Genomic DNA, 26,951 nt, shown 5'->3' with positions numbered 1-26,951 from the left:
ATAGATATTGTATATACATTATTATTATTATTAGATGATGTACATTATTGTTGATATTTTATACATTTTTGCATTGCTGCAAAAATATATAATATTTTATAATTATAAATACATAAACATCCGTTGTCTACTTATTATGTATTCAACTTATCGCGAAATCTTGTATTGTCAGTCTGTCATAATTTATAAAGCATAATTATTTTATTACTCAGAATAACATCAAATTAAACCACTTTATTGTTATCTGCGTATATGTAAATAAAGTACAATTTAAAAATGAGAAACACTGTTTCGAATTCCACGTGACTCCACGTTTATTGTTAGGGTTGGTTAGGGTATTTAAATATGTCCTATACTTTGTATCTATATAGCAGTGGATAAATGTATGAATTAAAAATATACAGACATTTGCCATTTCCAAAATACAAGTTCTTACTAAATATATTATTTATGATAATAACATGTCAACTACAGCAATTCAGTACAACAGTCCTCCTCGCGTTTTAGGTTAGGTTTCCTTAAATATACAAATAAATTTGTACAGTGTTTCTTAACCCATAATGATTATCGTACGATTAAATAGTCTTTTACGTAGCAAATCTTATTGTAAATATTGTTACAACGGCTGTCGTACTCAATCCATATCAGGTACGTACATATCGAAAATACCTGGTTTTCGAAAAACAATGCATAATCGAAGTTTTAATTCTTTAGAAATAAAAATTTCGATGAATTCTTTGCCTTTAGATTTTCCAGCAACCTTCAAATCTAAAGATGCAGAAGACAAGTGGTATAGTGTTTGGGAAAAGAATGGATATTTTGCTATGAAAGGCAGCGAGAAAGATGCATTTAAAATGGTTTTGCCTCCACCAAATATAACTGGAACATTACATATAGGACATGCGTTAACTGTTACAATTCAAGATGTTCTAGCAAGATGGTATTTTTCATTACTTTTTCATCTTTGAATCACGTTAGTTGAGATTGCTCAGGATGTTTTACATTTAGGTACAGAATGAAAGGACATCCTGTGATGTGGATACCAGGTTTAGATCATGCTGGAATTGCAACACAAATGATGATAGAAAAGTATTTATGGAAAACAAAAGGTGTAACGAAATCCGACATAGGAAAGGAACAATTCCTTTCCATTATTTGGGAATGGAAGAATCAGAAGGAAGATACGATAAAGTCTCAGTTGAAAGCATTGGGTGCCAGTTTGGATTGGTCTAAAGAATATTTCACAATGAACGAGGTATTTCTTTGAGTTTCCCTTTATAGAATGTATATTTATTTATAACTCGAATTTCAGAATTATAATAATGCTGTGATAGAAGCATTTGTAACTCTAAATGATAAAAATCTACTATATAGGAAAAAGGATTTAATTAATTGGTCTCCTGCTTTGCATAGTACAATATCTGATATCGAAGTAGATGTTAGGTATATTGCTGCAAAGACAGATCTTCATGTTCCAGGATATGAAAAGAAGATTACATTCGGCGAAATAGCGCATATAGCTTATCCAGTTGAAAATACAAGTAATACTCTTTGTTGTACATTTTTCGCGCTATGCGAATCGATCGTATTTGATAAGAACATATATTTTTAGACGATGAAATAGTAGTCGCGACAACTAGACCAGAAACTCTTTTCGGTGATGTAGCAATTGCTGTTCACCCGGATAACGAAATATATGCAAAGTACATTGGACAAAATGTTTGGCATGCTTTAAGAGAAACATATATACCTGTTATCGCTGATTCTTTGGTCGATAAAAACTTTGGCACTGGTAAATATTTCAATTATTGGGAGATATTAAAGTATTTCATTAGTTTGAACAATAAACAATAATGAAGGATATTTTTAGGGGCACTGAAAATAACACCAGCGCACGATCAGTTAGATTATACAATTGCTACGAATCATCAATTAGATATCATCCAAGTTATCGACGAAAATGGAAATATAACAGATGCGGGAAATCAATTCAAAGTATAACAATATTCAAGTTCAACAATTGTATTTTCCAGTTGCTTCTAACGAGAATTAAACTTCAAAATATTTTAGGGTCTTCCAAGATTTATCGCTCGGGAGAAAGTCTTAAATGAATTGTCAAACAGAGGTCTTTTAAAAGGGATTCATGAACACAAAATGTGCTTACGAATATGTTCACGATCTCAAGATATTGTAGAATACATGTTGAAAGAACAATGGTTTTTAAAGACCAAAGATATGGCGCAAAAAGCGATGAATGCTGTGAAAGAGGGTCACTTAAAAATAGTTCCTACTATTCACGAAGAGTCATGGTATAATTGGCTAAGTAACATTAGGTAATTGAAAAACCGTACAAAATGTATAAACACGTTTAATTGCGATATCTGTTTTTCGATTATTACTTTTGTTAGAGACTGGTGTATTTCGAGACAGCTATGGTGGGGTCATCGTATTCCAGCTTATTATGTTACAATCGGAGACAAAACCGAATGGATAGTTGCACGATCTGAGAATGATGCACAGCTTATTGCGCAGAATAAGTATGGACGTGATTTAAAATTAAATCAAGATCAAGATGTGTTGGATACATGGTTTTCTTCCGGTATCGTTCCTTTTGCTATGTTAGATTGGCCAAAAAAGGTACAACGATATAACGATTAAATAACTAGTGAAATAGCATCATTATATTATGTTAAAAAATGTACATTTAGACAGAAGATTTCAAAAAGTATTATCCATTAACATTAATGGAAACGGGACACGATATAATGTTTTTCTGGGTTGCAAGAATGGTTATGCTAGGAATAGAGTTGACCAATCGTGTACCTTTCAATGTAAGATTTTCTCATCTTTGAACGTGTACTCACGGTTAAAAATGTATGTTTATATTTACTTAAAAATTATTGTTATATAGGAAGTACTATTGCATGGTATTTTATGCGATAGTCTTGGGAAAAAGATGTCCAAGACAGTTGGAAACGTGATATCACCAGAAAACATCATCAATGGAGCTACTACAAATGTGAGTATTAATGAACCTCCCATTTAAATATATAATTTATTTGTATCACATGTTTCAATGTAATCAGGACTTAACTGCACAATTCAACGAAAGTTATGATATAGGCATTCTTAATCAAAGTGAGTTAAAGCGAATGTTGTCTGTACATAAACAAATGTTCCCTAAAGGAATACCACAATGCGGTACGGATGCTCTACGTATGACATTATGTAGTCACAATATCCAAAGTTAGTATACATTAATATATACAATGTTTTGTTTGCACTTTTCAATGTAGTACAATATAATTATAATTGATTATTCTTCGATTAAATAGAGAACAGAATTAATTTCGACGTGCAACTGTGCCAAACACATAAATTGTTCTGTAACAAAATTTGGCAAGCAAGCAGATACATTATACTTATGACAGGTAAAAACCTGTATCGAGAGCCAAAAAGTATGTCAATTATTGATCGCTGGATTTTAAGTCGATTATCTTTAATGATTAGTACAACTAATGATGGATTTATGGAACGAAATTTCCATAAAAGTATCGAGTCGTTAAAACAGTTCTTACATTATGAATTTTGTGATTTTTATTTGGTAAGATTATAACATTGGAAAGCTGCTTTTGTATAATATACAATGTTATTGAATCTATTTAATACCACGTAGGAAGCGACTAAGTCGGGATTTAAATCTGAAAATTCAGATATTATTGCGAGTCATACGTACTGCTTAAGGACATGCTTAGAAGTTTTTTTACGAATACTTGCACCTGTAATGCCGTACCTTGCTGATGAATTATATACAAAATTGTCAGATCAATTTCCAGAATTTTTAGTAGTTCCATCATTAATGGTAGCATCATATCCATTGCCAGAACAGGTAAGATAATTTGCTTGATCTGTGAAAAACTTCAAAATTTTTAATATCTACTGATTATTGTTATTACAGTTTAAAAAATGGAGAGATGTTACTCTAGATGACAGAATATATACAGTATTAGAATTGATATTTGAAATCAGAAAACAGCTGCCTAATAATACTAAAAAATTATGTCCAGAAGGTACATTTAGAATTATTTATACATGTAATAAAATAAGTAACTTGGTTAATATGTTAAACAATGAATTTTTGTTTGCAGTTCATATCGTTACTAGTAACCCTGAAGATTATACTATCTATAATGAAACAATAAATTTAATTAAAGCTGGATCAAAAATTTCGCAAATTTGTATATTTCCAAAAAATAATTATATACAGTGTGAAGGAAGCATATGTTATCCTTTCACTTCTGATTGCACGTTGTTTATTAATATACAGGTAAATGTTTTAATTATCACGTTAATTTAGTTCTATGATCATTTTTATAAATTTTCTGTTCATTTCTTTCCAGAACTCTACAATGTTAGAAGAAATTCAGAAGAAAAAGAAAATGTTATCTGCTATAAAATCTGCTGCCCAGAGAAATATTAAAAATCAATATTAGTTTTTATTTTTTAAAAACTCAGTAACATTAATCATACTTTACAGAAATTAATTTTCATCTACATCCATGCGTTCGATTTCACAGTCACTTTCATCTTCATCTCCACTGTCAGTGTTCTCATCCTCGGAACTCGAACTGCTCGATTCGAACCAAGTTTGCGAAGATAAATCGTCTGCTATTATTGTTCTCCATTCATCTAGTTTCCGACAATCTAAGATAAAAATATAAAATTGTAATAATATATATACAAAATTTATTGAACTATGATATTATACATACCCAAGCTATATAGATCATTGAGCGTATATTGTCTGTCACCGCTTTCGAACATACCACCATACAGATATAAAACATTGTGTTTTACAACTAGTCCGGGATTTATTCTTGGACATGGAACAAATACATTTTCGTGTGCATTTTCTTTCTTATGTGTACTAGCTGTTGATGCCGGCCCTATCGTAACTGTAAATATTCCATCATCATCAATGATTGTGGATTCAGCGGGAATAGATGATTTTTGTATTTCATTGTCGCTCTTATCTTCGCTTTCGCTATCGTTTTCTTCGCCGCTATCTTCTTTTGGTTTTCTCCTTCGGCGTCGTACAGTTACATCTTTTTTACCAGATAGTGCCACTAAAATCATTCGAATATAAACATTGATTAGACTCATATAGCGATGTAAAAAAAAAAAAACGTTTCATTGTACTTTGTACACTTACCTGTGTGCCATTGAAAATTGTCTAAATCTAACGCAACTAAATCATTATAAAATGTTCCATTAAGTTCTTCTTCGTTGTCTTCATCGTCAAAAACACCGCCAAATAAATATGCCAAATTTGATTGAATTAAGACAGCTGACGCGCTACACCGCGGTGACGGTTTATTTCCCGACTGTTTTATAGATATCCATTTCCATTTTAAACCAGTTTGATCATTTTCTAAAATAATATTAATATATAGTAACGGTCAGGATTAAAACATATATAAAAACAAACTACATACTCTCTGGAGTCATTAAGAACATGTCGCTATGAATAAGACCCTTATCAACATCCTTCTTCAGTCTTTCCTTGCTATAGCCACCATATACAAGAAGTTTATTTTCAGGTGTTGGCAGTATTATACATCCAGACCGTGGATGCGGCGGAATACCTAAAATGTAATAAAATATTTTTATAATACATAAAAATTCGTATTTGGGAAAATGAATCTATCTATTTATCATAATTTTACCAGACAATTCAATTTTATGCCAAACATATGTATCAAGATTAAATATATACACATCATTGTAATATTTATAATCCCTCAAGTTATCATGGAATCCACCAAAAACTATCAATTGTCTTTTTATGTGAGTCATTCTATGACCGCTTCTAGCGGATGGTCCACCAGGAGATCTAGAGAAGATAAAAGAAATTAATAACAGACATCTCTATATATCTTAGATTCTTGAAAGGTATATACATACAAAATTTTTTCCCATTTTTTCTCTCCAAATCGATAAACCCATAAATCTTTGTAATGATAAAATTGTGATTCCGAAGGACTGGAAAATTCACCTCCAAAGACCCATAATTCTCCTTTGCTCGTCGCTGTTGCTATCGCTTGATGACCACAACGCGGAGGTGGAGCACCCGGTGCTTTTACAACAGTCCATTCATTTTTGCTCAAGTTATATGTAAACATATCCCCATAAACAACCGTCTAAATAAAGACGAAATCGTTTGAAATTTCTATATTATCAAAACGCAAAATGAATATTAATTTACCGTGCGTCCGTCGTGAAATTCTCCACCGAGCATAATAAGCTCATCTTTGAAAGGATGCGCTGTCAATGTAAAGTTTACACGTCGAGACGGTTGCGGTACAGTTTTTTCGACAACACGTTGCCTTCGTGCTTCTTCTTTTTCGATTTCAGCAATCACATGTTCTATATCATCCTAGAATTTATACAAAAAAGAATGAATATTTTCGTGTTACAAATTCGCGTCATAATTATTATAAAAACAAATCGTGTTTACTAATTGTCTTTACACGTGTTCCTAACCTCCCCAAGTGCGGCCAATTCCTTTTTTTGCTTAGCGTTCAATTTCTTTTCTGTTCTCAGCGCAGTTTTCACGCTGCCGCTTACTTTTTTCTTACTTTTATCCCTCTTACCCATATTGTCCACAAAAAAAACAAATTTTTTGGAACAATACTTTTTCAGATCCAAGCCATGAAAGTAAACATAATTTCGTGTAAACACATCGAACTGTATCGAACCAACACTTTGAACATGGCACGGTGTGGCGCGCTAATTGTAAATGAGGTTTTTCTTTCCTCCTAGTAAATATAATAATAATAACAATAAAACAAGAGATTTTTAATTGATCGTAAATCATGTCGTTGAATACAAATTTATTATATTCGATACAACCCTTTTTAGTCGAGAATATGAATACATATTTCATATCATATGTTACTGCTCGATAAAATTATTTTAATAAGTTTAATAAATTTGAATTTTTATTAAAACTGTAGACCTATCTTATTTCCAACATGCAATTTATATTCTTCGAATTTTTATTTGCGACATTATAAAAACATTTAAAAAAACATAGCGTTTATTCGTCCTTCATGTAAACGATGCTTAAATTTATCAATCTTGAACATTGTGAAATGAGGCGCGTTTGGGTCGAAAGTCGATCGCGGAATATTGCATATTGCTTCCGCAGCAAACGTCAAAGTTAAAACAATTCTCAAGGGTTTTTGCATTTCAGAGAAAAAGTGACATTTTCAAAGCAGATCCACGCCAGAGAAAGAAAATATAGGTTTCGTTCGGTGACCTTTAACTTTCGCAGTAACGACGATCGTCGCTGCAATTATTTCACGGCATCATCATCGTTCTAATACGCGCCCATGCAATGTTAGTTGGCTCTCCCTGGCTCTCCCTCTCGCGAAGCGTTACGTTATTTTTTTAGTGGCCACCACTTCAATGTTGTGATTATTTTTGCGTCCGATTAAACGTATCGTAGTCGAGCAAAGGCGTGATACGCGATCGCAACATGTTTTGGGCAAATAATTACGTGTCATCGCCTCATATCGAGGCACTCCTCAACAAGGAGGTAAGGAAAATCGTACCTCGACGAATGGAAATGTTATTCTGTTTCTTCTATCGTTTACGAATTTCGCGAATCACCAACGAATCCAACTCGAAATATTCTTCGTCGTTCGACCTACCTATTTCGTCGTAACGTCGTTTCAACGAGATTAGAATGATATATTTTTCTTCTTTTTTTTTTTTGGACAGCTCTCATTCCTTGGTTTTGCATAACTTCAGTTTCGTTCATTAACCAAGACATTTTGAGAAAACTGCTCAGCTCGGAGAAATATTTAAAGAAGATGTAGTATTAGTTATTATTTAAAGAGATTCTTTGTATTTTTAAAATGTTACAAAGTTTGATGCAAAAAGTTTTTGAATAACCTATATTTTGTTCAGTTTGATAAATATTCTGTTTATAATTTTAGGATATTACGTTGCACGAGTTGATGGACGAAGGAGATATTTTGCAAGAATGTAGAAGCCTAAACAAGAAACTTATCGATTAGTAAGTAAGATTAAAATGTATTCTTACAAACACTAAGTAGTTCTAATATGATATTTGCATGTAGTCTAACAAGATCTGATGTAATGGAAGAGTTGATACTACTTACAACTAAAGAACCATCAACAGACATAGTGGAACGTTGGCGTTACAAATATCCGAATATAGCTTGCGAACTATTAACATGTGATGTACCAACTTTAAACGAGAAATTAGCAGGTATACAGATCATCTAATATATACATCTTAGTAAAATTATTATTTAATGTTAATGTTAATGGGTTACAAAAGCTTTTAGATGTGTACATGGAGCTTTTTAATAGCTGTAATTTAAGATCTATAAAAAAAAAAATTAAAATTAGTTATATTTTAGGAGATGAGACACTTTTGGCTAAACTTTATTCCTTTATCGAAACGGACCAACCATTAAATCCTCTGTTGGCATCATTTTTTAGTAAGACTATCGGTGTACTTGTTACTCGTAAAACTGATCAGGTGATTATAAGCGAATCTTATAAGTTTATCAGAATTTAATACTAGTATTTATAACAAAAACTGTAGCATTAAACAGTAATTTATATTTGTAATAGAGCATAATTACATTATTATAACTGGTCTGTAAATCCTACATTTTCATTTTTTTGATAGAACTGGTATTCGTATCAGTTCACTTGTTTGCAGGTTTTAGAATTTTTGAAAAGTCGTTTTACGTGTGTTGATTTGCTTTTGCGACACTTGGAAACCTCTGCGATTATGGATTTAATACTGAAACTTGTTACTCGGGTTGAAGGCAGTGATACGCGACAAAATATATTAAACGTAAGAAGTTGTAGTTTTAAAGTCCTTTCAACCTATAATAGAGCAGAATTTGCGATAATTTAATGAGCCCAAATTTATTCACACAACTAATACAGTTGGTTATATTGTTTAGTTTGAAATTTGATGTACATATTTTTTTTAACAGTGGTTAAATAGTCAACAGTTAGTGCAAAGGTTGGTACAGTTATTATCCCCTAGCTCTGAATCAAGTAAACATGCAAATGCTGCACAGTTACTTTGTGATATGATTATTGAGACACGAGAAAATCAACGTACATCTGCAAAACAAACTGATTCAGATCCTATTTTAAATACCCTTGAATCGTAAGTACAAGAAAGAACAATGCAATCCAAATGATAAATTATACAATTGTTACTTGCAAGATATTTAAGAAATTTATAATTTTCTATTTTAAAGTTCGTATTTCTTTCACAGAGAAGAAACAGTGAGTCTGTTGTTAGAAACTATCTTAAATGGAGAAAAATTAGAAAGTAGTATTGTTGGAGGAATTCAAGTACTTCTCACACTTTTAGGCAAAAAAGCTAACAAGTAAGAATATAAACTATTTAAAAAATCTTTTGATATCTTACAAAAAAAAAGAACGATATATTAGTAAAACAATATTTGTGTCTTTAGCGCGTTAAACGAAGGAGATATTCACGGCAATGGTATCGGCGAGGAAGTCACAGATAATGAACAGCGTATGAAAATTTCAAATGCAACCCTGCCTTATTTAGAACGACTTCACAAACTCCTATTAGATCCACCTTACGTAAGTATCGCAAATAAATTGTATTAAAAAAAAAAAAACATTGTTCTACATATAATATTTCATATTGCAGAAACCCCCCATTAAACAAACTGTTGGAGTGTTAGAATGTCCATTAGGCAATACACGTATACATGTAGCAAAGTTATTCACAGCACTGATGACAGTGGAAAATGTAAAAATTTATGAGACCTTAGTAGAATTAGGAACATTCCAAACACTACTGGTAAATAAGATATATAATACTCGAACATATTAAAGAAATATATTACCTAAAGAGATGTGCTTTCTTTCATGTTTCTTAAGGATTTATTTTTTACATATGTGTGGAACAATTTCCTACATACTCAAGTACAATTGTGCCTGGCTTTAGCTGTTAATTGTGATTTTAAGTATACAAATGACATTATTTATAATAATGTAAGTATCCTTCGTTCAACAAAAGCAGAAGTCCGCATTTATTCATTTAATGTAATTAAATTTATTTTCAGATATTTATCGAGTGCAAATTAATAGATCGAATTTTAAAAGCGTATGCCGAATATGATGCTGAACGGTATGTTAAGTCTGAATCGTAATTGTTAAATTGTATGACACTATTTATTTGATGGCACTTTTACATTTTAGGCATTCAATCTATGGAGAAACCAGACAGGGATACATGGGTCATTTGATAAATATTGCAAATAACATTGTTAACCAATGTAAAAAGAGCGAAGATTTAGATAACTTTTTAAAGGCTAACTTACCCCCTAAGTGCCTCTACGAATGGAACAAATTTGTGAATGTATCATTGGTAATAATTAATAAAACTAATCAAGTTGTGTTGGTGCGTTTAAATTTCTACAATAATCAATTTTGATTTACTTAAAATCACAACTTTATAATATCGGGTAAATTACACTCATAATATGAATTTTTAGAGCGGAGAGGCTCAACCATTCAAAAATAATTCCAGTGAAAATCCAGACGATTATAGTTCTAATCCCGAAGAAGAATTTAATCGAAGCGAGCAAGTTAGTACTATATTACGTATTTATGAAAAACTTTGTATAAAAACATGTAATAAGGTGTTACAAATGAACGAATTTTATCGATTAATTATAATAAGTTATTATTTTACATAATATTGCGTAACATGACTAGTATTACGCTAATTACCTGAAACAACACATGGGACCGCAATTTGTTGGAAATTTTGGATTCGACGACGACGAATTCAATAAAAGCGAAGGTGATCTTCAGTAAGTAACTTAGTATTTATTATTGTAAAATATCGAGATAAAAATTAGCAGAGTTAAAGACTATAACGTAGCACCACCTTTTTACAAAAATACTATTATAGTAATTCGGTTGACCAATTAACAACATTGGCCTTCACACTCAGCGAAGAAAATCACGAAGAGAGAGAAGATATGTTCAAAAAGGTACATAATAGTTTCGGTAAAAATTTAATACTTGAAATATTTGAGATACGTAAAAATATGAGTAATTACAGATTTGTCAGGAGAAACAAAACGTTGGCTTGGAAGACTGTAGCGCAGTAGGAGAATGGGGTGACGAACTTACTTATCAGACTGTGGTAGATAAAGAAGACTGGCCCACGAAACAACAACATAACGATTCCAATTCATTCGACGAGGATGACGAAGGTTTTATAATTTGAAAATGTTTCTTCGTTCTTGCATGAAACAGATTAATAGTTACCGGTTTTGTAATAACGCTATGTTAACATTTATTGCATTAGGATGGAATACAACTGAACCACTATCGACTGGTAATAATACGCTTCCCGAAGTGAATCCATGGGACAGTGCACCTTCAGAAACAGTTGAACCTACTGGTTGGGCAAATTTTGATAATTTTGAAAACACTCTCAGTGTAGAGAATGTGATAATAGATAACAAATTGTGTGATGATATTAAAAAAGAGACACCAGATACATCGGCGGATCTAAACAAAACGGAAGATGTAGTAGAAAATAAAGTAACGGCGGAAGCCACTATCGGAGCAGGTGATGTAAAAGTCGAAGAGTCTGTTGACAGTACTCCTTTAGACACAGAAACGAATGTGAATCATAAAATCATCGAAGATAGTTCGTTTCCTGTTTGTACCCCTGATAAAAATGCAAATCCAAGTGAAATTTCAGATACCAGGTAACTAAATCTACATAACAACATTTATATACATATTATACTATCTTGCAATTGAAACTGTAATGTAATGTAACGTGTGTTACATGTTTTAGCGAAACTACGTGCGGAGATAACATAATGAACGTGGAGCTTGAAACTACTACGGTACAAAATGAAAAGTCCTCGAACGAATACAAAATCTCTTGTAGTTTAGACAACGCATCATCGGAAGCTGTATTACCACCAACAGATGCCAAATGAAACGCTATTTCTTAAGTACGGCATTGCAATAGAACAAAGGAAATCATATCAGTATAAATTTGTACGAATGATCAGAGTATATATTACGTCCTTATATTTTCATTAGATCACATTAATTGTGCTTCATTGCGTTGGCGCCTGAGCAACTACACTTTACGGTAGGTTATAAATACGGAATGAAAACGTAAGAGAAAAAAACTAATTGACGCTCAACTATGTTTAGTGTATTAATTGATATATTTGCATAAGTTCTCAGGCTGCCAACGTTTCGATTGTAGGTATTACATCTTTGTGAAATACAATTTTCCAAACATTCTCGATGATAATTGTTATCGATGGTTTATTCAAATTGTTATTTGTACGTTAATCGACATAAAAATTTGACAGTCATACATATTTTTTTTTTCTGTCGAGTGTTTGGCGTTTTGCATGATGAACTAGACAAAAGTACAGTTTGTATAAAGCAGGAGCCAATAGTAGCCGAGATTGATCGAACTCTCGCTTGATCGCTCTATATTTGGTTTCACACAAGTACTACATACCGTTATATATATATGTATATAATACCGTTATACATATATATATTGTAATGTTTTTAACGATATCGATACGAGGCTCCTTAAAGAAAAATCACCATTAATGATATTTCATAAAGAACTGGTGCTTTTGCTTCTTCGTTCGATAAGGCAAAGGTACTTATATGCAGTGCCTATTGTTTCATTAAATGTATGCTCGTACAACGATGCGATACAAACAAGAAAGAAAAATTATGTATTTTTATTACGTTGATGATAATATTCAGCCAATGTATACACACGTAATGTAATCGAAGTATTTCAATGAATAACTTTATTTGCATTCCAGTAAGAAAATTCTATAAGAATAAATAACGTTAATAGTCTTTCAAAATGATCTTCCAAAAAGATATAGTATTAAATTGCAGGGTCCTGAACTTAATGTGGTGTATGCTTTGGTTAATATGTGTATAGTTTTTTAAAGGGGAATTTTGTGAATTAAATTTCCTAGTTATTCGAGAAATTTTGTTTGCCTTAAGAGTTCTTGCTATAGTAATGTGTTTATAGTACCACGTACACGAAATATTGTACATAATAAATAAATACAAGCAGTGTTCAAAATTCAAAGAACAATATTATTATTATTATTTAATTAAATATCATTTTAATGTGTAAGACATGGTGTCGCTTTACAATCAGAAATGAATAAACACAATACTTAATTTTATTTTATCTTTCAATCTTTTTCAACATAAAAATCGACCAACTACTACGTAGTTACCTGTATACTTCTTTTCGAATTAGTTATTTCATTGTTAGTGAAATGAATTTTATAATCATAATAAAAAAAAAAACGAAATGTGTCATATTTTCGAAATTAATTTTCGACTTTCGTACTTCACGAAATATTTGTTTTGTTTAAGTATAATATTTGAACGTAGACAAGATACTATTATAGTACACATTTTAGTCAACTATAAAGATAACTGTACACTTATAATAAAATACTCAAAATATTATCGAGGTTTTTTTATTATTTTCTCGGAGAGCAACATATCAAACGCGTAAATCCAAATGAAATCGTGTCGATTATCGGTTTTTAACGTAAAAGCAATTGTTTTTTGATGAATTATTTTAGTTACTCAAATTGTATTTTTATTATATTTTTGTTGTGTACAAACTTGACTGGAGTTGTAGATCGTACTCTTTCATCTTCACTATACTCACTATTACGTCATAATGTGGCGTGCAGTCGATGGACTATTGTTACGCATCCTCGAGAAGCAGACTTGCATGCTTTAAATTAAAGGTTTGTCACAGCAAACCTGTTCACTCTTATTGCATAGTGTTCAACAATGATTATAATTTAATGCGTTTTCTTTTTATTTAGAATTGCCATCTGTTCCTCGAAATTTATACAGATTCCGGACGTTTAGCTTTCATAACCACTCCATTTTCGTGATTTAATTTTTGGAAGTAAATCAAATCCATCGAAGTCTCGACAATATCTCTTACATTTAATTGCTTTTATTATTTTCCTCTATTTCTCTATTTCCATTGAGTTGTGCTTATTATGTGAAATAATGTATTATATAAAAATCTATATAACATTAAAGACCATAAATTGCACAAACAAATGTTGAAATGAAAATTCCAATGACTTTGTTCTTTCAGTTTGATGGGTAAATCAAAAGTTTCAAGTCTGGTCAGAAAATACTGGGTAGTGGTTACCTTACCTACGCTTGTCACAGCTGCCATTTATGCGGATTGGAATCATACTCAAAAGTGGAAGAAAGAATTCGCCAAAGAAGCAAAATTATAGTACAATTACAATGTCAGCAGCAACAAGACGATTACTTATAAAAGCGTATGCTCAATATATAGCAGGTATAGCAGTAGCTGGCACACTTGGATTTTCTTACAATCGTATGGAGGGGGAAAGGTGGTCCCATTATCGGGATAAATCTGCTCTGTTCGGGAGAGAATTGAAACCTGGAGAGGCTCCATCTTGGCCGTAATTTAAGTTTAATATATTAGTGCACCTGTATACAAAAATTTGTTAGTATGTTGATTATACACATGTAATTTACATTAAGAAATAAACCGTTTCCATTTAATTACTTAAATTATGAATTTATTCTTAAGGTAATAAGAAAATACAATTTTATTTGTACAAATACATTGTAGTAATTTCAATACAAATATATTTCTCATGTGTAACTATTACATGTAATTATAATATTTCATTGATTTTATTTTTCTATTCCGCATAGTATTATTGTTAAATCAACGAAATATAGTGAGTATTTTATTTCTAATATCTATTTTCTTTATCACTTTTTCAGACTTGTTAGGTTTGATGCCACACCTAAGGTTTTCTTTATCCTCAATATCTTCGGGCGATACTTTTTTCATTGTCATGTTATAAGCTTTTCGTTTTTTCTGCAACCAGTGGTTCGATTCCTCGTTCCAAGATATTGGTCTATCTTTTGAGCCTTTAGTTGCTTTCTGATGCAAACATAGCTTATTACTTGTTTCTAAATTAAGATACGAATACTTCTTTTCATCTTCCACCTTGTATGCCTTATTTGTAGTATCAACGTTGAGATCTATGAGGCCATAGTGTTGAAATTTTGTACCTTTATCTTGTGAAGCAACAATATTTTTAGCAACTCTTTCTAATACTTTATCCTGTTCAATTCCGATAGGCATTTCAATTTTTTCTTTAGGAGCATCAACATTTTGAACCTCGAGATTAATACTGCTTCCTTTGCTTGCATACTTTCCGCGACGTTCACTCGCCGATCTTCTGAACGCATACGGTCGTTTATATACGTTAGGATTAAATTTTTGCGAGGTTTGAACGAAAGACGAATCTCCTATATCAGCGGACAACGTGCTATCCAAATCATCGTAATATGATTTACAAAATTTCGTTGCTGTGTTACTGTTGTTAGAAACAACTTTGCAACAAGTTGGTTTTGAAATTATAGAACATTTTAAATTCGATTCTTGCTTTAGTTGTTTTCCTTCTGATGTACTGTTATCAGATGAACAAGAACTCCCAATGCTTGATTTTTCTTGTTGCAGATCTATATTTGTTATCTCTATGTTATTTATGTCCTTATATAATTGTTCAATTTGAGTAGTATATGTATTTTGCATACAAACATTTTTTGTGTATGAACTAAATTTGTTGATATCTATATTATCAGATTTCTCTATGGGATTACCATTTGTTTGGAATTCTGCAGGCTTTGTTGTTGGTTCAACATTAACTAAGGATTGTAAAGTATTTTTCTGTGAATTGTGTATCTTCAATAAATCTTGCAGGCATTTGTTTTCTTTAAGATAAAAATCTGCATGCTTCAATTTACCTTTTAATCGATGCTCCAAGATTTTTATTTCCCTTTCCTTTCTTAACAATGCTCTCTCTCGATTTTGTAACATCACTTCCTTATTTCTCAATGAAGCTTCCCTTTCGTTTATATCTTTCAACTTTTCTAACCAGTTTCCTTTAAATACTTCTTCGCTAACTTCTTGTGGTGTTGGCACAGATGCCGAACATCCATTCTTACAGCCATGGTAACAGAGATCCGTAACTTTTTCTTCAAACTCTTCGGTTTTCTCATCAATTGGTGTCAACTTTGTTAATTGATTGGTGTGAACATTGTTGATCATAGATGAAGGAAAACATGCATCCTGTACATCGTATAATTTCTTGTACTTGGAACTCTTAAGAGAACAAAATGTATCAGAATTGCTTTTGTTAGTTTTATTCACATCTATATAGTTTGTTGTAACAAACTTCTCAAGTGGTAGACAATTTTTCACATTTTGCATGCTCTCTTCTTCCATGGAAAGCAAATCATTTTTATAATTTTCGGTACACTTCGATTCAGTTTCATTAATATTAATAGATGAATTATTAATTATATTCAAGTTTGTTTTTGCATCCTCTGATTCACTTGTGACAGAAGTGGTACGGTAATTGTTGCTCACAGGCACAATATAAGCTTCTACCCTATATCTGATCTGTTCCATTGTTTAAAAACAAAACAACTTGTTGAACATGATAAGAGAGAATGGATATTATCTATTGTATAATATTGTAGAATATCTGTTATACAAATAGCTATAATATTTTAGCTATAATCATCATATTTTTGCTAGATTAATTATAATTAAATAATACTAATAGGTACTTAATTAAAAGAAAATCGTGCAAGATATTCATACAGAACATTTACATCACTGCCGTATATGATATAATATTGTTACAGTTTTACATATTTTTTACAATAATATTATTCTGTGTTGACTTCTCAGTTCTCTGGGAGAGCTTCTAAACAGAATGCCGCTCAGTGAGCGGGATACTAGTGGCGCCATCGGTGGGAAAACTCCCAAGTTTGTAGAGAAAATAGTTCCCCTTGTTGTCGCTAGATGGTGCCACTAACAAAATGGTCGATAATTATTGCTGAATGAAATAACAATTCATACAAAGAATACATTTGATATCTAAACTAATGTATTACAGAGGCATAAAGCCAAGAAATGTGTTAATTATGTATTTTTGAAAAATAAAAGAAAAAAAACCATTAAAGAAATTGGTGGCGCCATCTAGTAGTAACGGTGGAAACTATTTCCGCTACAAAATTGGGCGTTTTCCCACCGATGGCGCCACTGGTTCTGAAATTCGCTCACTGAGCAGCTTAATGAGCGGTAACCTTTCCGGATACATCCAATGAATACGACTATAAACAGTGAAATATTCTTCCCTAACAAAAATCTAGAAACAATAGTTTGTCTTTTGAATGAACAAGAAATTAGGATTTATAGGATACGAAAGCATAATTATAAGTATGTGAAATTAATGCGACCCATAAATATGCTGTAACGAATTAACTTTGAATAGGAATTAAGTATATTACGGTGTATTAAATTGTAATTCCGTTGAAGAAGTAAACTTTTTATGTATAGATATAATAATGGAGTCAGAAGGCAACTGCAAATTCACGTTTATTTTTCTACAAGTTTTCAGAAGTTTCGTAATTGATATTATTTCGAAGGTTTCCCCTAATTTAGATATACTTAATTCGCGATTCTTTCGCAAAGAGCGCGCTACTATTGATTCGCTAATTCAAGGTCGTTTAGGTGGCGCTCAAAATTTTACACAGCGGGTACAACGGAAAATCGTTTATCATTTGTATCTGAAATATTTTAATTCGAAAACATACAGGGTACGTAGCAAATATATAAGAAATATTTTCTGTTCCACTTTAAAGATAAAACGGTAGATACTTTTTCTGAACACAAACAATTAATATCTTTCCCGCTTAATACGGAACATCCGTTAGTATGCGCACGCATATCGATTCGACTAATTATTACGTATATCCTATCCAAGAACAGTATCGTATACAGTCGTCAAACAAGTGATACATAGATTGCGAATCTTACGCAATTGTATTAGAAGGAAATAAAATGATTTTCAATCGAGTTCCTCAGAAATTGAATACTAAATTAATTTATACTGGCCAATGAACCGAAATAAGAGTCCGAAATAGATTTTAAATTACGCGAATTTTCTCGACGAACGGACCGGTAATGTTAAGATTGCAATCTTAACAAATTGTTTGAATCTCACGCGTATGTATTAAATGGTGGTAATATTCCACGAGGAACGTGGAGAATTTGTTTAAACTTATGGTTCGATAGCTGCGTATTCGCGTATGTAAAAGCAGGGCGCCGTAAACGTTGGTACGTCATTGTCGTTCGGTTAGTTAAAATAGTGGGGAAGGTTAGGGGGGAGGTACGCATCAGTTGCAGCGTTGCAGTTGTCCGCCATTGCTAGGGAGTTAACTTCGGTACTAGGCCAGGCGAGGGTCTCGTTTCTCGCCGCCGTGCCCCCTCCCTATTTCATCGTGGAAAAAACTATTTAGTGATTTCGTGTTACGATTTTGGGTATTTTGAGATCCGGGCGATTTCGAATCAGCCCCACGTTACGAAGTAATGGAGAAGAAGAGGCATTCGACGATGGTTACGAGCAGCGATACGGTATTGAATTTTCTAACGCCGACGGGCCAGCGTCTTACTCCGACAGGGAAAATCAGCCATGCTAAGACGCGCGTCTACACGCAGCGATATCGGAAAGAATGGGAACAGATGTCCGACTTCAAAGGTATCATTCCGTTACCGTTCGATCGCTGCTCCAAAAATAATCACGAGTCACGAGATGTACCTCGTCCCGTCGACGTTGGTAACGCATTGTTCCGAGTATCGTGCCACGCTGGATATGCCTATATACATATACTACAATTGTCTAGCTGCGAGTCGTCATGGCCTTAACGATGCTTCCGATCCTCACGAGTTAATTATTTTTAGAGAGAACGCCGCGACGATGACCCTTTTCCATCTCGTTACATATCCGATGATCAATAACAATCCTCTACTCTTTCGAACATTTTTCGTCGAGCACGGTACTTTTTCCGTTCCATCCCTTTTCACGAATGCGCGTTGCCACGTATCCTTGCCCCTCTGTTCGCACGAAACTCGTATACGAGAACCTTTTCAACGATTCCTCCTGACCGTATTGTTTACGTACGAACAAACGTCAATGATTTTTCCCGTAGAAAAAAAAAATTACGGAGCAGCGATCTACCACGTTCAACACACGATACGACACTACTGAAGTACCGTACGCTGTTGTTACATGCCTAGCCATATTACTAGCGTTAATAAGTTACCAGTAAATCTACCGCTGGGTAATTCGACTGTCTTTCGCGTAGATATCACCATATGGTTGAAATGCGTTTGGTGATATGCCGCGTTGGGCCCGAATTCCTCGAGAGAGGAGAGAATAGCGCGCGCGAAATTGCGAATGAAATATTTATTCACAGCCGAATGAAAATATACGATCAGAAGTACGTTCATTCACGTTTATTGTTCGAATGGACGCGATATAGTTTGCATAAGGTAGAATGCTTTTTGCATATTTGTACGCGATTAAGTAAAATGTACACATTTCACAAAAATTAAATAATGTATGAGCGATTTACATTGTTAAAAGCGATAAAGTTGTAACTAGTTATGATAACTAAGTATATATGGTGTAAAGCGATTTAAGTTGTTAAAATCGAAAGATTTCAGAAGTTGTAAAAAATTCTTAGCAAATGTTTATAGGATGTTATAATGTAAGATTCCTTTAAGGCAACGTAAAGTAAATAAGTAAATTTTAGCTTGACTATAACACCTAATTTATATATATAGCAGTCTTGGATTTAGTTCATTCTTTATGTTCATTTAATTCTTGCTTTAAGCTTGTTTGCATTTGTATTTACTTGGATACCCTTTTTTTATAACTCTCCCATTGGGGCCCACTGATCTTTCTATAGCTGGGGTACCTCGGGATTGCTAAACCCATACAATGTAAAATATTTGTTATGCCATTAATTTCTGTGATAATGAAAGGAGATAGATCCTATATTAAAATTGCACAATTTTTAAATAACAGTAAATATACTATTCTAATATTATAGAAGCATGCAAAATGAATCTAATTAATCAAAAATGTTATGCAGAAGACAAAAAACAATACTATCTGAAATTGAAAGAGATCCCCATATTTCATAGAGTGAAACAAGAAAAATAAAAAAATACCAATTATTGCACATAAACATATATTATACGTCTACCAAAACTATGTCTAACACAATATATTTTTTCCAGGATGGTTGACACATGTGCCATTTCAACCCACACGTGCTTATTGCTTGTATTGCAAAAAGAATCTTCATGCTCACAGACTTTCCTTATTGAAACACACTTGCACGATGAAGCATCAACGTGCTGCTTTGCTACACGAGGCAGAGGAGAAGAAAAAGACAGCTGCTCTGAAAGTGCATCCCGAAGGAGAAGCTGAAGTAGAAGAGGTTGAAGAGATAGAGGTTATTATTTATTATATCTTTTATATTATTTTATTAATGAAATACCTGGGAAAATTGAATCGAAGTATGTTTTCACCAGACTATAGAACATGTACAAGCGGAAATAGAAGAAAACGAAGACGACGTCGAGTATGTCGTCGAAAGATTAGAAACGGACGACGAATTGGACGAAACGCAAATCAAAGACTCGCCTGAAGACGACGATGGCGATGTCGAAGAAGAAGAAGAAGAGGAGGAGGAGGAAGAAGAGGAAGAGGAAGACGAAGATACGAAACATTTACAAATGACTTTGGATGACGACGATGTTAAACATAGTATGAAAAAGATTAAAATAGAGAGGCTGGTAGGATTTGTTTTTTATTTTATAGTATATCTTGGTTGGTTGTTGTAATGTTTATCCCTGGATTTATTAGGAAGATTGCGGGGATACTTTGGCCGAAGCAATGGACCACATGCAGAGCGAATATTTAGAAGAATCTGACAATCAAGGGGCTGTGCAGATGGAAATGGTAGTAGAATCCGAATCTCAATGTAACACGGACATCCAAGTTATGTCCATTCTTCCCGAAGCTGAAGATTCTCACAAGGAATCGCAGAAGGAATCGCGTGAGAATGGAAGAGCGATTCGACGAGGCGAAACTAAAGCGGACAGAAAGTCTGCAAAATTATTGGTAACTTTTTATACGATCTGTAATGTAGCATATCACGATTGATCAAACGGAGCAATTTAAATCACATTTGACAACGTCGTTTCAGCAAAACGTGAAACAAGGAGACGCCGAGTTAGTGATGGCTTGCCCATTGCCTGTTCTAAGTACGGCTTATCAAATAAATACTTCAGTCGCACCCGCTTCGAATACGATCGGTGTGCTTCAACCCGTAAATACGATTCCCATTGCACCCGCACAGAGTAAAACGATTACTCTAACGTCGGGTGGCAAAACTTTGACTTTAACAGGTGGTACATTTCAACCTGGTGCCCAATATGTTCTGAGTAAATTAAAGGGTAAACTCCCTACGTTGGTAATGGCTGGTAGGAAACCTGTAATTACAGCTGTCCAACAAGAGGACACCGCGAAAGACGTTCAATCGAACAAGGATCAGCTCGCTGTAGCTAGTACCAGCTATCAATCTCCAAAAAAGGTATATCGATGATAACTAAGTATATATGGTATCTCGGATATCTCGCTACTGTTTATGAGTTCTCAAGGAGCACGGTTGTTTCAGCATGTGCTTTTGAAGTCGGTTAAATCTCCATCTGGTAAAAAGCCTCGTATTTCTACTCATGTCCTGGATACAAGTAAAGGTTTGCCGGTTGGAGGGCTGCAAGTGAGCCTATACAAGTTAATGGACGGACGATGGACATTTTTAAATGAAAGGTATACCACCGTTAAACCCGGAATTCTTATCGACAAATGTCTTCCGATGAAAACAATTCGTTTCGTTTTTGCAGCAACACGAGTCCAAACGGTCGATGCGTAGACTTGGTGGATAACATGAAAGTTAATTTCACGACGGGACGTTACAAGATTCACTTTGACGTCGATAAATATTTTACGCTGAGAAGAATAGAAACGATGTATCCTTTCATCGAGATCGTGTTCGACGTAAGGAACCCTGCTGGTCACTACCACATACCAGTGCTGTTGAGTCCGTTCGGCTACACAACGTATCGCGGTTCCGAGAGATGAACGCTAACGGATGCTCGTTATTTGCCAGACAATTTAGGAAATCGAAGTAACGTTGTTTTAATTGTAAAGATATCAAGATTCTTAAAAATAAACATTTTTTATAATCGTACGATCTACAGGAACCGAGCTCGTTATTACGATTTCACGAATTTTGTATCGACCGAAAGCTGCGAAATTTAAATAACGATAAAGTGTAATAGCTCGACGATGGAATCTCGAAACTGGGGAGTTGATGCGATCGTCTGTGAAAAAATATATTTTATTTCTTATGTTATAAAAGTCATTGCGTCGAGGCGTTTACTAACGAATTAATTCACGAGTAAAATTACTTTCGAGCGAATCGTCGAAGCGCTTCGAAAGCTTTGGCAGGCGTGCGGGAGTGACGGAGAGAAAGGTTTACAATGTCGGCCGCCAGTCGATGGAGAAGTTCGGTACGAGTTCAGCGAGTACGATTCTCCAAAACGACTGATAATCGAGAACTCGCTTGAATGGAATAGACAATCCTATTGCGGCGGAAGATAGCTTCTGTCGACATCCTTCGGCGGCAGATACGAGTCGCTCTTCGATCCTTTTTTAGGTCCTTGACCGGTTTGACCTCCGCGATTACCGGCGTTTCCTCCTTTCGGGCCCGAGGGACGACCCGAAGTCCCCGAACCAGTCCCTCCGCCAGTGCCAAACTTGAAACTGGCTCTGTTCCCGTTCTCGTCGGCCTCATACCTTCAAGACACATCAAAATCCAACAACCCGTTTTCAACACGCAGCGATAGCAAAAGCCTGGGACTCACTTTACGGAAATCGGAAGACCCTCGGGGCTGTTGTAAGAGAAGCTTCCCTTCACAGTTCGCACCAGTTCACCGTCCACTTCTTTCAGCATCTCTGTTTCCTCTCTCTGCACTCCGTCCTCCGCGTTCGCGTTCACGTTAACGTTTGCGCTCGCCACTGGACTTTTCCTGGCTTTGTTGTCCTCGAACGGCGTGTTCAGGATCAACCCCCCCGAGCCACGAGCGAACAGAGGCGCCTTCTGATCCGGAGACAATTTCTCACCGATGCAACAGCACACGGAAAGTACCAGCAGCCAGAGGATCTGAGGAAACGGGGCGCGAAACGATCAGAGGGTTGCGCGTGCAACTCGAGGCATTGCTTTAAGTTCATCCAGTCGATTGCTCGAGATGAAGAGATATAAATAATAAAATCCCGAGACATTGTTGCGTTACTGGTTAAGTTCTCTCTGAACTCTAAGTTCAAGTCGATGCATCGAATTACACGTTACTTACGAAACGATCCAATCGGCATCAATGAGAATGGAATACGAGATACGAACGCGGCGTGTTTTCCGAGGATGGTTCTCCATGGTTGTCTCGCGATAATGTCGCGAGCATATTTACAAGCGACTGTACGCGCATCCCATCGCCGTTATGTCTGATTTATGCAGACGTTCGCGTATACGTAACTCTCCCGACACTGTCGAAGAACCTGCTAGCCCGAGGTGGTTTCTTTCGACGCTCGGTGACCTCTCGACTAGCAATCTTTCCGCGTTACCACCTGTCCGTTGGTCCGCGCGACCGAATCAAATGGATACTTTCTACTTTATTCATCCTCCGTGTCCACGCGAAATCACCTCGAGCATCGTTAAATCGACGCGCGTTACATTCCTCCTTTATCCGAACTTGGCGAAGTAAGGGATCCTGCGGAACAGGTCGCTCGATGACCGATAAGTGGCGATCCTACTTACGCAATTTGATGAGAAGTTATTACGTACACGTCGCATGTATCGGGTTGATAGTAACTGACACTCGTATATTTACTATCGTAAACTAAGAACTTGTACATTTTTCGTTGTATCTTCGTGGAAATTGTCTCTATGAAAATAACCACGAACATAGTCCTGTTCAGGCTCTTAATTGTACACAATTGCAGGGTTTCTCTTTTTATAAATGATTCGGATAAATTGTAATTGAAGACAATTCTAACGAGGGCCTGTCTGGACTTATTTTCGTGGAGAAGAACTGGAGTGATATTATTCCCGCAAAGGTACAAAGAAAAATACAAAAAGAATGTTAACCCTTTGCAACTCGAGATGCTTTCTTACCATTCTATTGTCGCGAATGCTAAGCTTACTTTGAGATTTGAGAATCAGGTCACCTTTGCCTCAACGACAATCATTTTATCGACACTTCGAGTTCCAAAGATATGAAACCTAAAGAAAACCTAGTGGTGGCTGAGAATCACCTCTCGAATGCAAAGGGTTTAATTGTTCCCAGTATTGTAAAGCCTATTCACTTTCCATTTGAGTTTTACTAGGTTCCACATACAGCGGGGCGCCATAAAAATAGCAGGAGCGAGAACGAAAGCACAACCGAATGCCGTCGAGAGCCTGAATCCAAGGGATGAACTTAGTATACCGTCTTTGTATACTTCCACTATTGAACACGTGCAGGACCCATCGCGCGTAAGCTGTGCGAGGCGAAAAACACATTTCTACCCTCGAAGGTATCTGTTCCCATACCACTCGAGTTTCCCTACTATTCCCTGTCGTATATAATCGTCCTGATTCGTTTTCCAGGAACGTACCAGCGATCGAGGCACAATTCTGCGAGAGATCATCGTCGCCAGAGGTAAGGTCACGCTGACGGCACTCGAAATGGCATCCCTCGTGGCACACGCGACTGTACGACTCGCGACGCAACCGATGGATTTCAGAAGTCGCTAACCAACATCTGCGCTCGTTCGCTCGTCGAGCTTTTATATACCGTCCGCTACCTGCAACGACGATTGTTTTTTCCCCTCCCTCTGGTGTCATAGATACTCAGGATCGCAAGGGATCGGGACGACATCGCGAACGCTCCCGTAACTCATATATTTTTTTTTCTTTCAGATGATCCTCTCTCGGCGATCACCGTCGCGCAAAGGCTAAGCACCTCCAGTCTAGAACAATTGAGAGACATTAATGGACGTCTTCGACAATCAGAAGTTCTTCGAGATTTACAAGTTTATTAATTTGTTAGTACTTACTGCATGAGAGTTTGCAATCCTAGATATCGTTCCAAGTAACCTTTAGAAATTTCGAGAAGGATCCTCAGAATTTTCAGAAACGAGATTGAAGAGGATTACGGTACCGAGAGTAGTTAATCTTCGTTTCCTCTCAGAATTCTTACGCTTAGCGAACAATTACGAGATGAATCGACTACATCGTATGTCTCTGTTTTCAGAAAGAACCTCGTGTCTCTACCGACTGTAATAAAACGATCGAGACGCTGAAAGATAATGTAGACATCGACGTGGCCTGAACACCAGCCGTAACAGGCCACTCGACGCAACGAATTAACATTTCTGTCAGTTTTTCACGATCGCCGTGTCAACACGACAAGAGGGGGTCGGTGTCTACGAACTTGATTCTGTCCGATCGCACGGCAAGATATAATTGGATATAATAGAAGTCCCACGGAACGCGTAGCGCACCATCCTGGGACGCGAGTGGGTCTTATCGTTGCGTATCTCAGTGGATGTCGCGTGTTGGACGTATTCGATGAATTGCTCATGACCGCAAGCGCGAGCGTACGAGTTCTCATACGTATCCGTTCGCGATTATTTTCTTCTCTCGACCGTGGGGACGGTTGGATTTATCGCCATCCGTTTGGCACGCGATTCAAAGGCCAACGTCGTTACGATGGATGAGATTTCGCTCGTTTAAGGGCACATCGGCGAACAATGCGATCTCTGAACCGCTAATAGGATGCGTTTGCTCTTTCGTAGGTAGAACCGAGTCACGTTGACATTTTACCCTTTTATTCGATTTTTTTCGCACCGAACCCATCGCATTCCGTGCACGGTAGCCGATCCGTGATCGATCTCGATCGTCGATCAAGACGAGCGGCGTTCAGCCGTCGTTCGTGCTTCGAATCGCGCTACGTTCTGCCCTTTTCGAGTTAACGCGTTGACTGTCAGACCGACTCGCGCGGAAAGGTCTGCAGGACTAAAATTTTGCTTCGAGACGAATACAAACTATGGAGCCCAACATTCGTTGTATTAATTTTTGTATTCTATTATATCTAGATTTGTTTTCATTAACACGTAATTCTTAAAATTAATTGTTCCTTAGTGAAAAGCTCCGTCATCCATACATGGGCGTTCAACGTGTTAACACGCTATTATGCATATAACATTTTATATACAACAGAGGTCATAGATACAGTAAAACACTTATATAGATTGAAAACCTAAATCCAATAATAGTTCTACGCATTAATTTATGTAAACATCAAAGTTTTCTTTCGTGTCGCGCAACTGTGCCAGCTCAAGGTGTACACCCCTCTTCGTGTCTCGATTTACGACTCCGCTGGATCTTCCACCGACTGTGCCTCCGAGAGCGTCGTCTAGCGTCGTCTCCGTGTCTCGTGTCTCTGTTTGACACGTGCAATGTTCCACGATACCGATCGTTCGTACGATGTAACGATTTCATAATCGAACGTCTATCGTTCCTCGAGTACGGAGACGAGAGAAAGGACGCGGTCGTTTGCAAAAAAGATACACACGCGCACATTCACGGTATCGAGCGATCCAAACCGTTATCATGCGGTGACTCGATACACGCGGACCACGGATTTATATCTTTCGTAATTATACACTTGAGCTTGATCAAGAATAGCCGTAGAATTAGTCATAATTATAATTATATATTAAATTTTATATAAATATATATGTATTAAATATAATAATTATGGCACTCGTGACATC

General features: G+C 35.4%; 6 protein-coding genes across 12 annotated transcripts; 3 read left to right on the top strand and 3 right to left on the bottom strand.

Annotated features, from left to right (window-relative positions):
* Nucleotides 1-328: 328 nt before the first annotated feature.
* LOC128895155 (valine--tRNA ligase-like) lies at nucleotides 329-4,789 on the top strand. The gene is made up of 16 exons (XM_054157483.1): nucleotides 329-648; nucleotides 748-940; nucleotides 1,009-1,255; nucleotides 1,313-1,541; nucleotides 1,613-1,792; nucleotides 1,871-1,995; nucleotides 2,071-2,333; nucleotides 2,409-2,637; nucleotides 2,709-2,831; nucleotides 2,912-3,019; nucleotides 3,087-3,246; nucleotides 3,336-3,604; nucleotides 3,677-3,889; nucleotides 3,959-4,070; nucleotides 4,149-4,327; nucleotides 4,401-4,789. Exons 1-16 carry the CDS (start codon nucleotides 561-563, stop codon nucleotides 4,491-4,493), a joined length of 2,811 nt encoding a protein of 936 aa, XP_054013458.1. The 5' UTR covers nucleotides 329-560; the 3' UTR covers nucleotides 4,494-4,789.
* Nucleotides 3,676-6,771, bottom strand: LOC128895161 (kelch domain-containing protein 4-like). Of its 4 annotated transcripts, XR_008461724.1 has the most exons (10): nucleotides 6,544-6,771; nucleotides 6,266-6,436; nucleotides 5,965-6,200; nucleotides 5,727-5,893; nucleotides 5,496-5,645; nucleotides 5,213-5,431; nucleotides 4,773-5,126; nucleotides 4,531-4,704; nucleotides 3,794-3,908; nucleotides 3,676-3,701 (listed from the first exon to the last, which is right to left on the bottom strand). XR_008461724.1 is itself a non-coding variant. In XM_054157493.1 (9 exons), exons 1-8 carry the CDS (start codon nucleotides 6,655-6,657, stop codon nucleotides 4,541-4,543), a joined length of 1,575 nt encoding a protein of 524 aa, XP_054013468.1. In that variant the 5' UTR covers nucleotides 6,658-6,771; the 3' UTR covers nucleotides 3,676-3,908; nucleotides 4,531-4,540. The 4 variants fall into 4 exon arrangements, 3 of the variants coding, with proteins under 3 accessions (XP_054013468.1, XP_054013467.1, XP_054013469.1); XM_054157493.1 differs by having other exon boundaries at nucleotides 3,676-3,908; XM_054157492.1 differs by lacking the exons at nucleotides 3,676-3,701; nucleotides 3,794-3,908 and having other exon boundaries at nucleotides 4,475-4,704; nucleotides 6,544-6,770.
* Nucleotides 6,772-7,181: 410 nt separating this feature from the next.
* LOC128895156 (serine/threonine-protein phosphatase 6 regulatory subunit 3) lies at nucleotides 7,182-13,307 on the top strand. Its single transcript, XM_054157484.1, has 18 exons — nucleotides 7,182-7,600; nucleotides 8,004-8,083; nucleotides 8,148-8,299; nucleotides 8,454-8,575; nucleotides 8,729-8,899; nucleotides 9,045-9,223; nucleotides 9,336-9,449; nucleotides 9,537-9,672; nucleotides 9,743-9,895; nucleotides 9,976-10,089; nucleotides 10,161-10,225; nucleotides 10,297-10,498; nucleotides 10,593-10,685; nucleotides 10,816-10,913; nucleotides 11,015-11,096; nucleotides 11,168-11,321; nucleotides 11,417-11,825; nucleotides 11,918-13,307. Exons 1-18 carry the CDS (start codon nucleotides 7,541-7,543, stop codon nucleotides 12,063-12,065), a joined length of 2,532 nt encoding a protein of 843 aa, XP_054013459.1. The 5' UTR covers nucleotides 7,182-7,540; the 3' UTR covers nucleotides 12,066-13,307.
* Nucleotides 13,308-14,597: 1,290 nt separating this feature from the next.
* Nucleotides 14,598-16,918, bottom strand: LOC128895160 (uncharacterized). The gene is made up of 2 exons (XM_054157491.1): nucleotides 15,958-16,918; nucleotides 14,598-15,858 (listed from the first exon to the last, which is right to left on the bottom strand). Exons 1-2 carry the CDS (start codon nucleotides 16,622-16,624, stop codon nucleotides 14,867-14,869), a joined length of 1,659 nt encoding a protein of 552 aa, XP_054013466.1. The 5' UTR covers nucleotides 16,625-16,918; the 3' UTR covers nucleotides 14,598-14,866.
* A 733-nt stretch (nucleotides 16,919-17,651) lies between these two features.
* LOC128895159 (histone H3.v1-like) lies at nucleotides 17,652-22,326 on the top strand. 3 transcript variants are annotated; one of them, XM_054157488.1, is made up of 7 exons: nucleotides 17,652-18,761; nucleotides 20,309-20,526; nucleotides 20,606-20,869; nucleotides 20,940-21,197; nucleotides 21,283-21,669; nucleotides 21,769-21,905; nucleotides 21,980-22,326. In XM_054157488.1, exons 1-7 carry the CDS (start codon nucleotides 18,593-18,595, stop codon nucleotides 22,215-22,217), a joined length of 1,671 nt encoding a protein of 556 aa, XP_054013463.1. In that variant the 5' UTR covers nucleotides 17,652-18,592; the 3' UTR covers nucleotides 22,218-22,326. The 3 variants fall into 3 exon arrangements, with proteins under 3 accessions (XP_054013463.1, XP_054013462.1, XP_054013464.1); XM_054157487.1 differs by having other exon boundaries at nucleotides 17,658-18,761; nucleotides 21,754-21,905; XM_054157489.1 differs by having other exon boundaries at nucleotides 18,622-19,555; nucleotides 21,754-21,905.
* A 132-nt stretch (nucleotides 22,327-22,458) lies between these two features.
* LOC128895171 (uncharacterized) lies at nucleotides 22,459-26,388 on the bottom strand. 2 transcript variants are annotated; one of them, XM_054157510.1, is made up of 4 exons: nucleotides 25,230-26,388; nucleotides 24,789-25,142; nucleotides 23,003-23,301; nucleotides 22,459-22,934 (listed from the first exon to the last, which is right to left on the bottom strand). In XM_054157510.1, the coding sequence occupies exons 2-4, from the start codon at nucleotides 24,819-24,821 to the stop codon at nucleotides 22,721-22,723; spliced, it is 546 nt and encodes a 181-aa protein (XP_054013485.1). In that variant the 5' UTR covers nucleotides 24,822-25,142; nucleotides 25,230-26,388; the 3' UTR covers nucleotides 22,459-22,720. The 2 variants fall into 2 exon arrangements, with proteins under 2 accessions (XP_054013485.1, XP_054013484.1); XM_054157509.1 differs by having other exon boundaries at nucleotides 24,789-26,388.
* Between the last annotated feature and the right edge of the window lie 563 nt (nucleotides 26,389-26,951).

The sequence above is a fragment of the Hylaeus anthracinus genome, unplaced genomic scaffold (assembly GCF_026225885.1).
Source record: "Hylaeus anthracinus isolate JK02 unplaced genomic scaffold, UHH_iyHylAnth1.0_haploid 4, whole genome shotgun sequence".
NCBI classification, from domain to species: domain Eukaryota; kingdom Metazoa; phylum Arthropoda; class Insecta; order Hymenoptera; family Colletidae; genus Hylaeus; species Hylaeus anthracinus.
The sequence above is the reverse complement of the archived record's forward strand: the minus strand, read 5'-3'. Positions and strand labels throughout refer to the sequence as shown.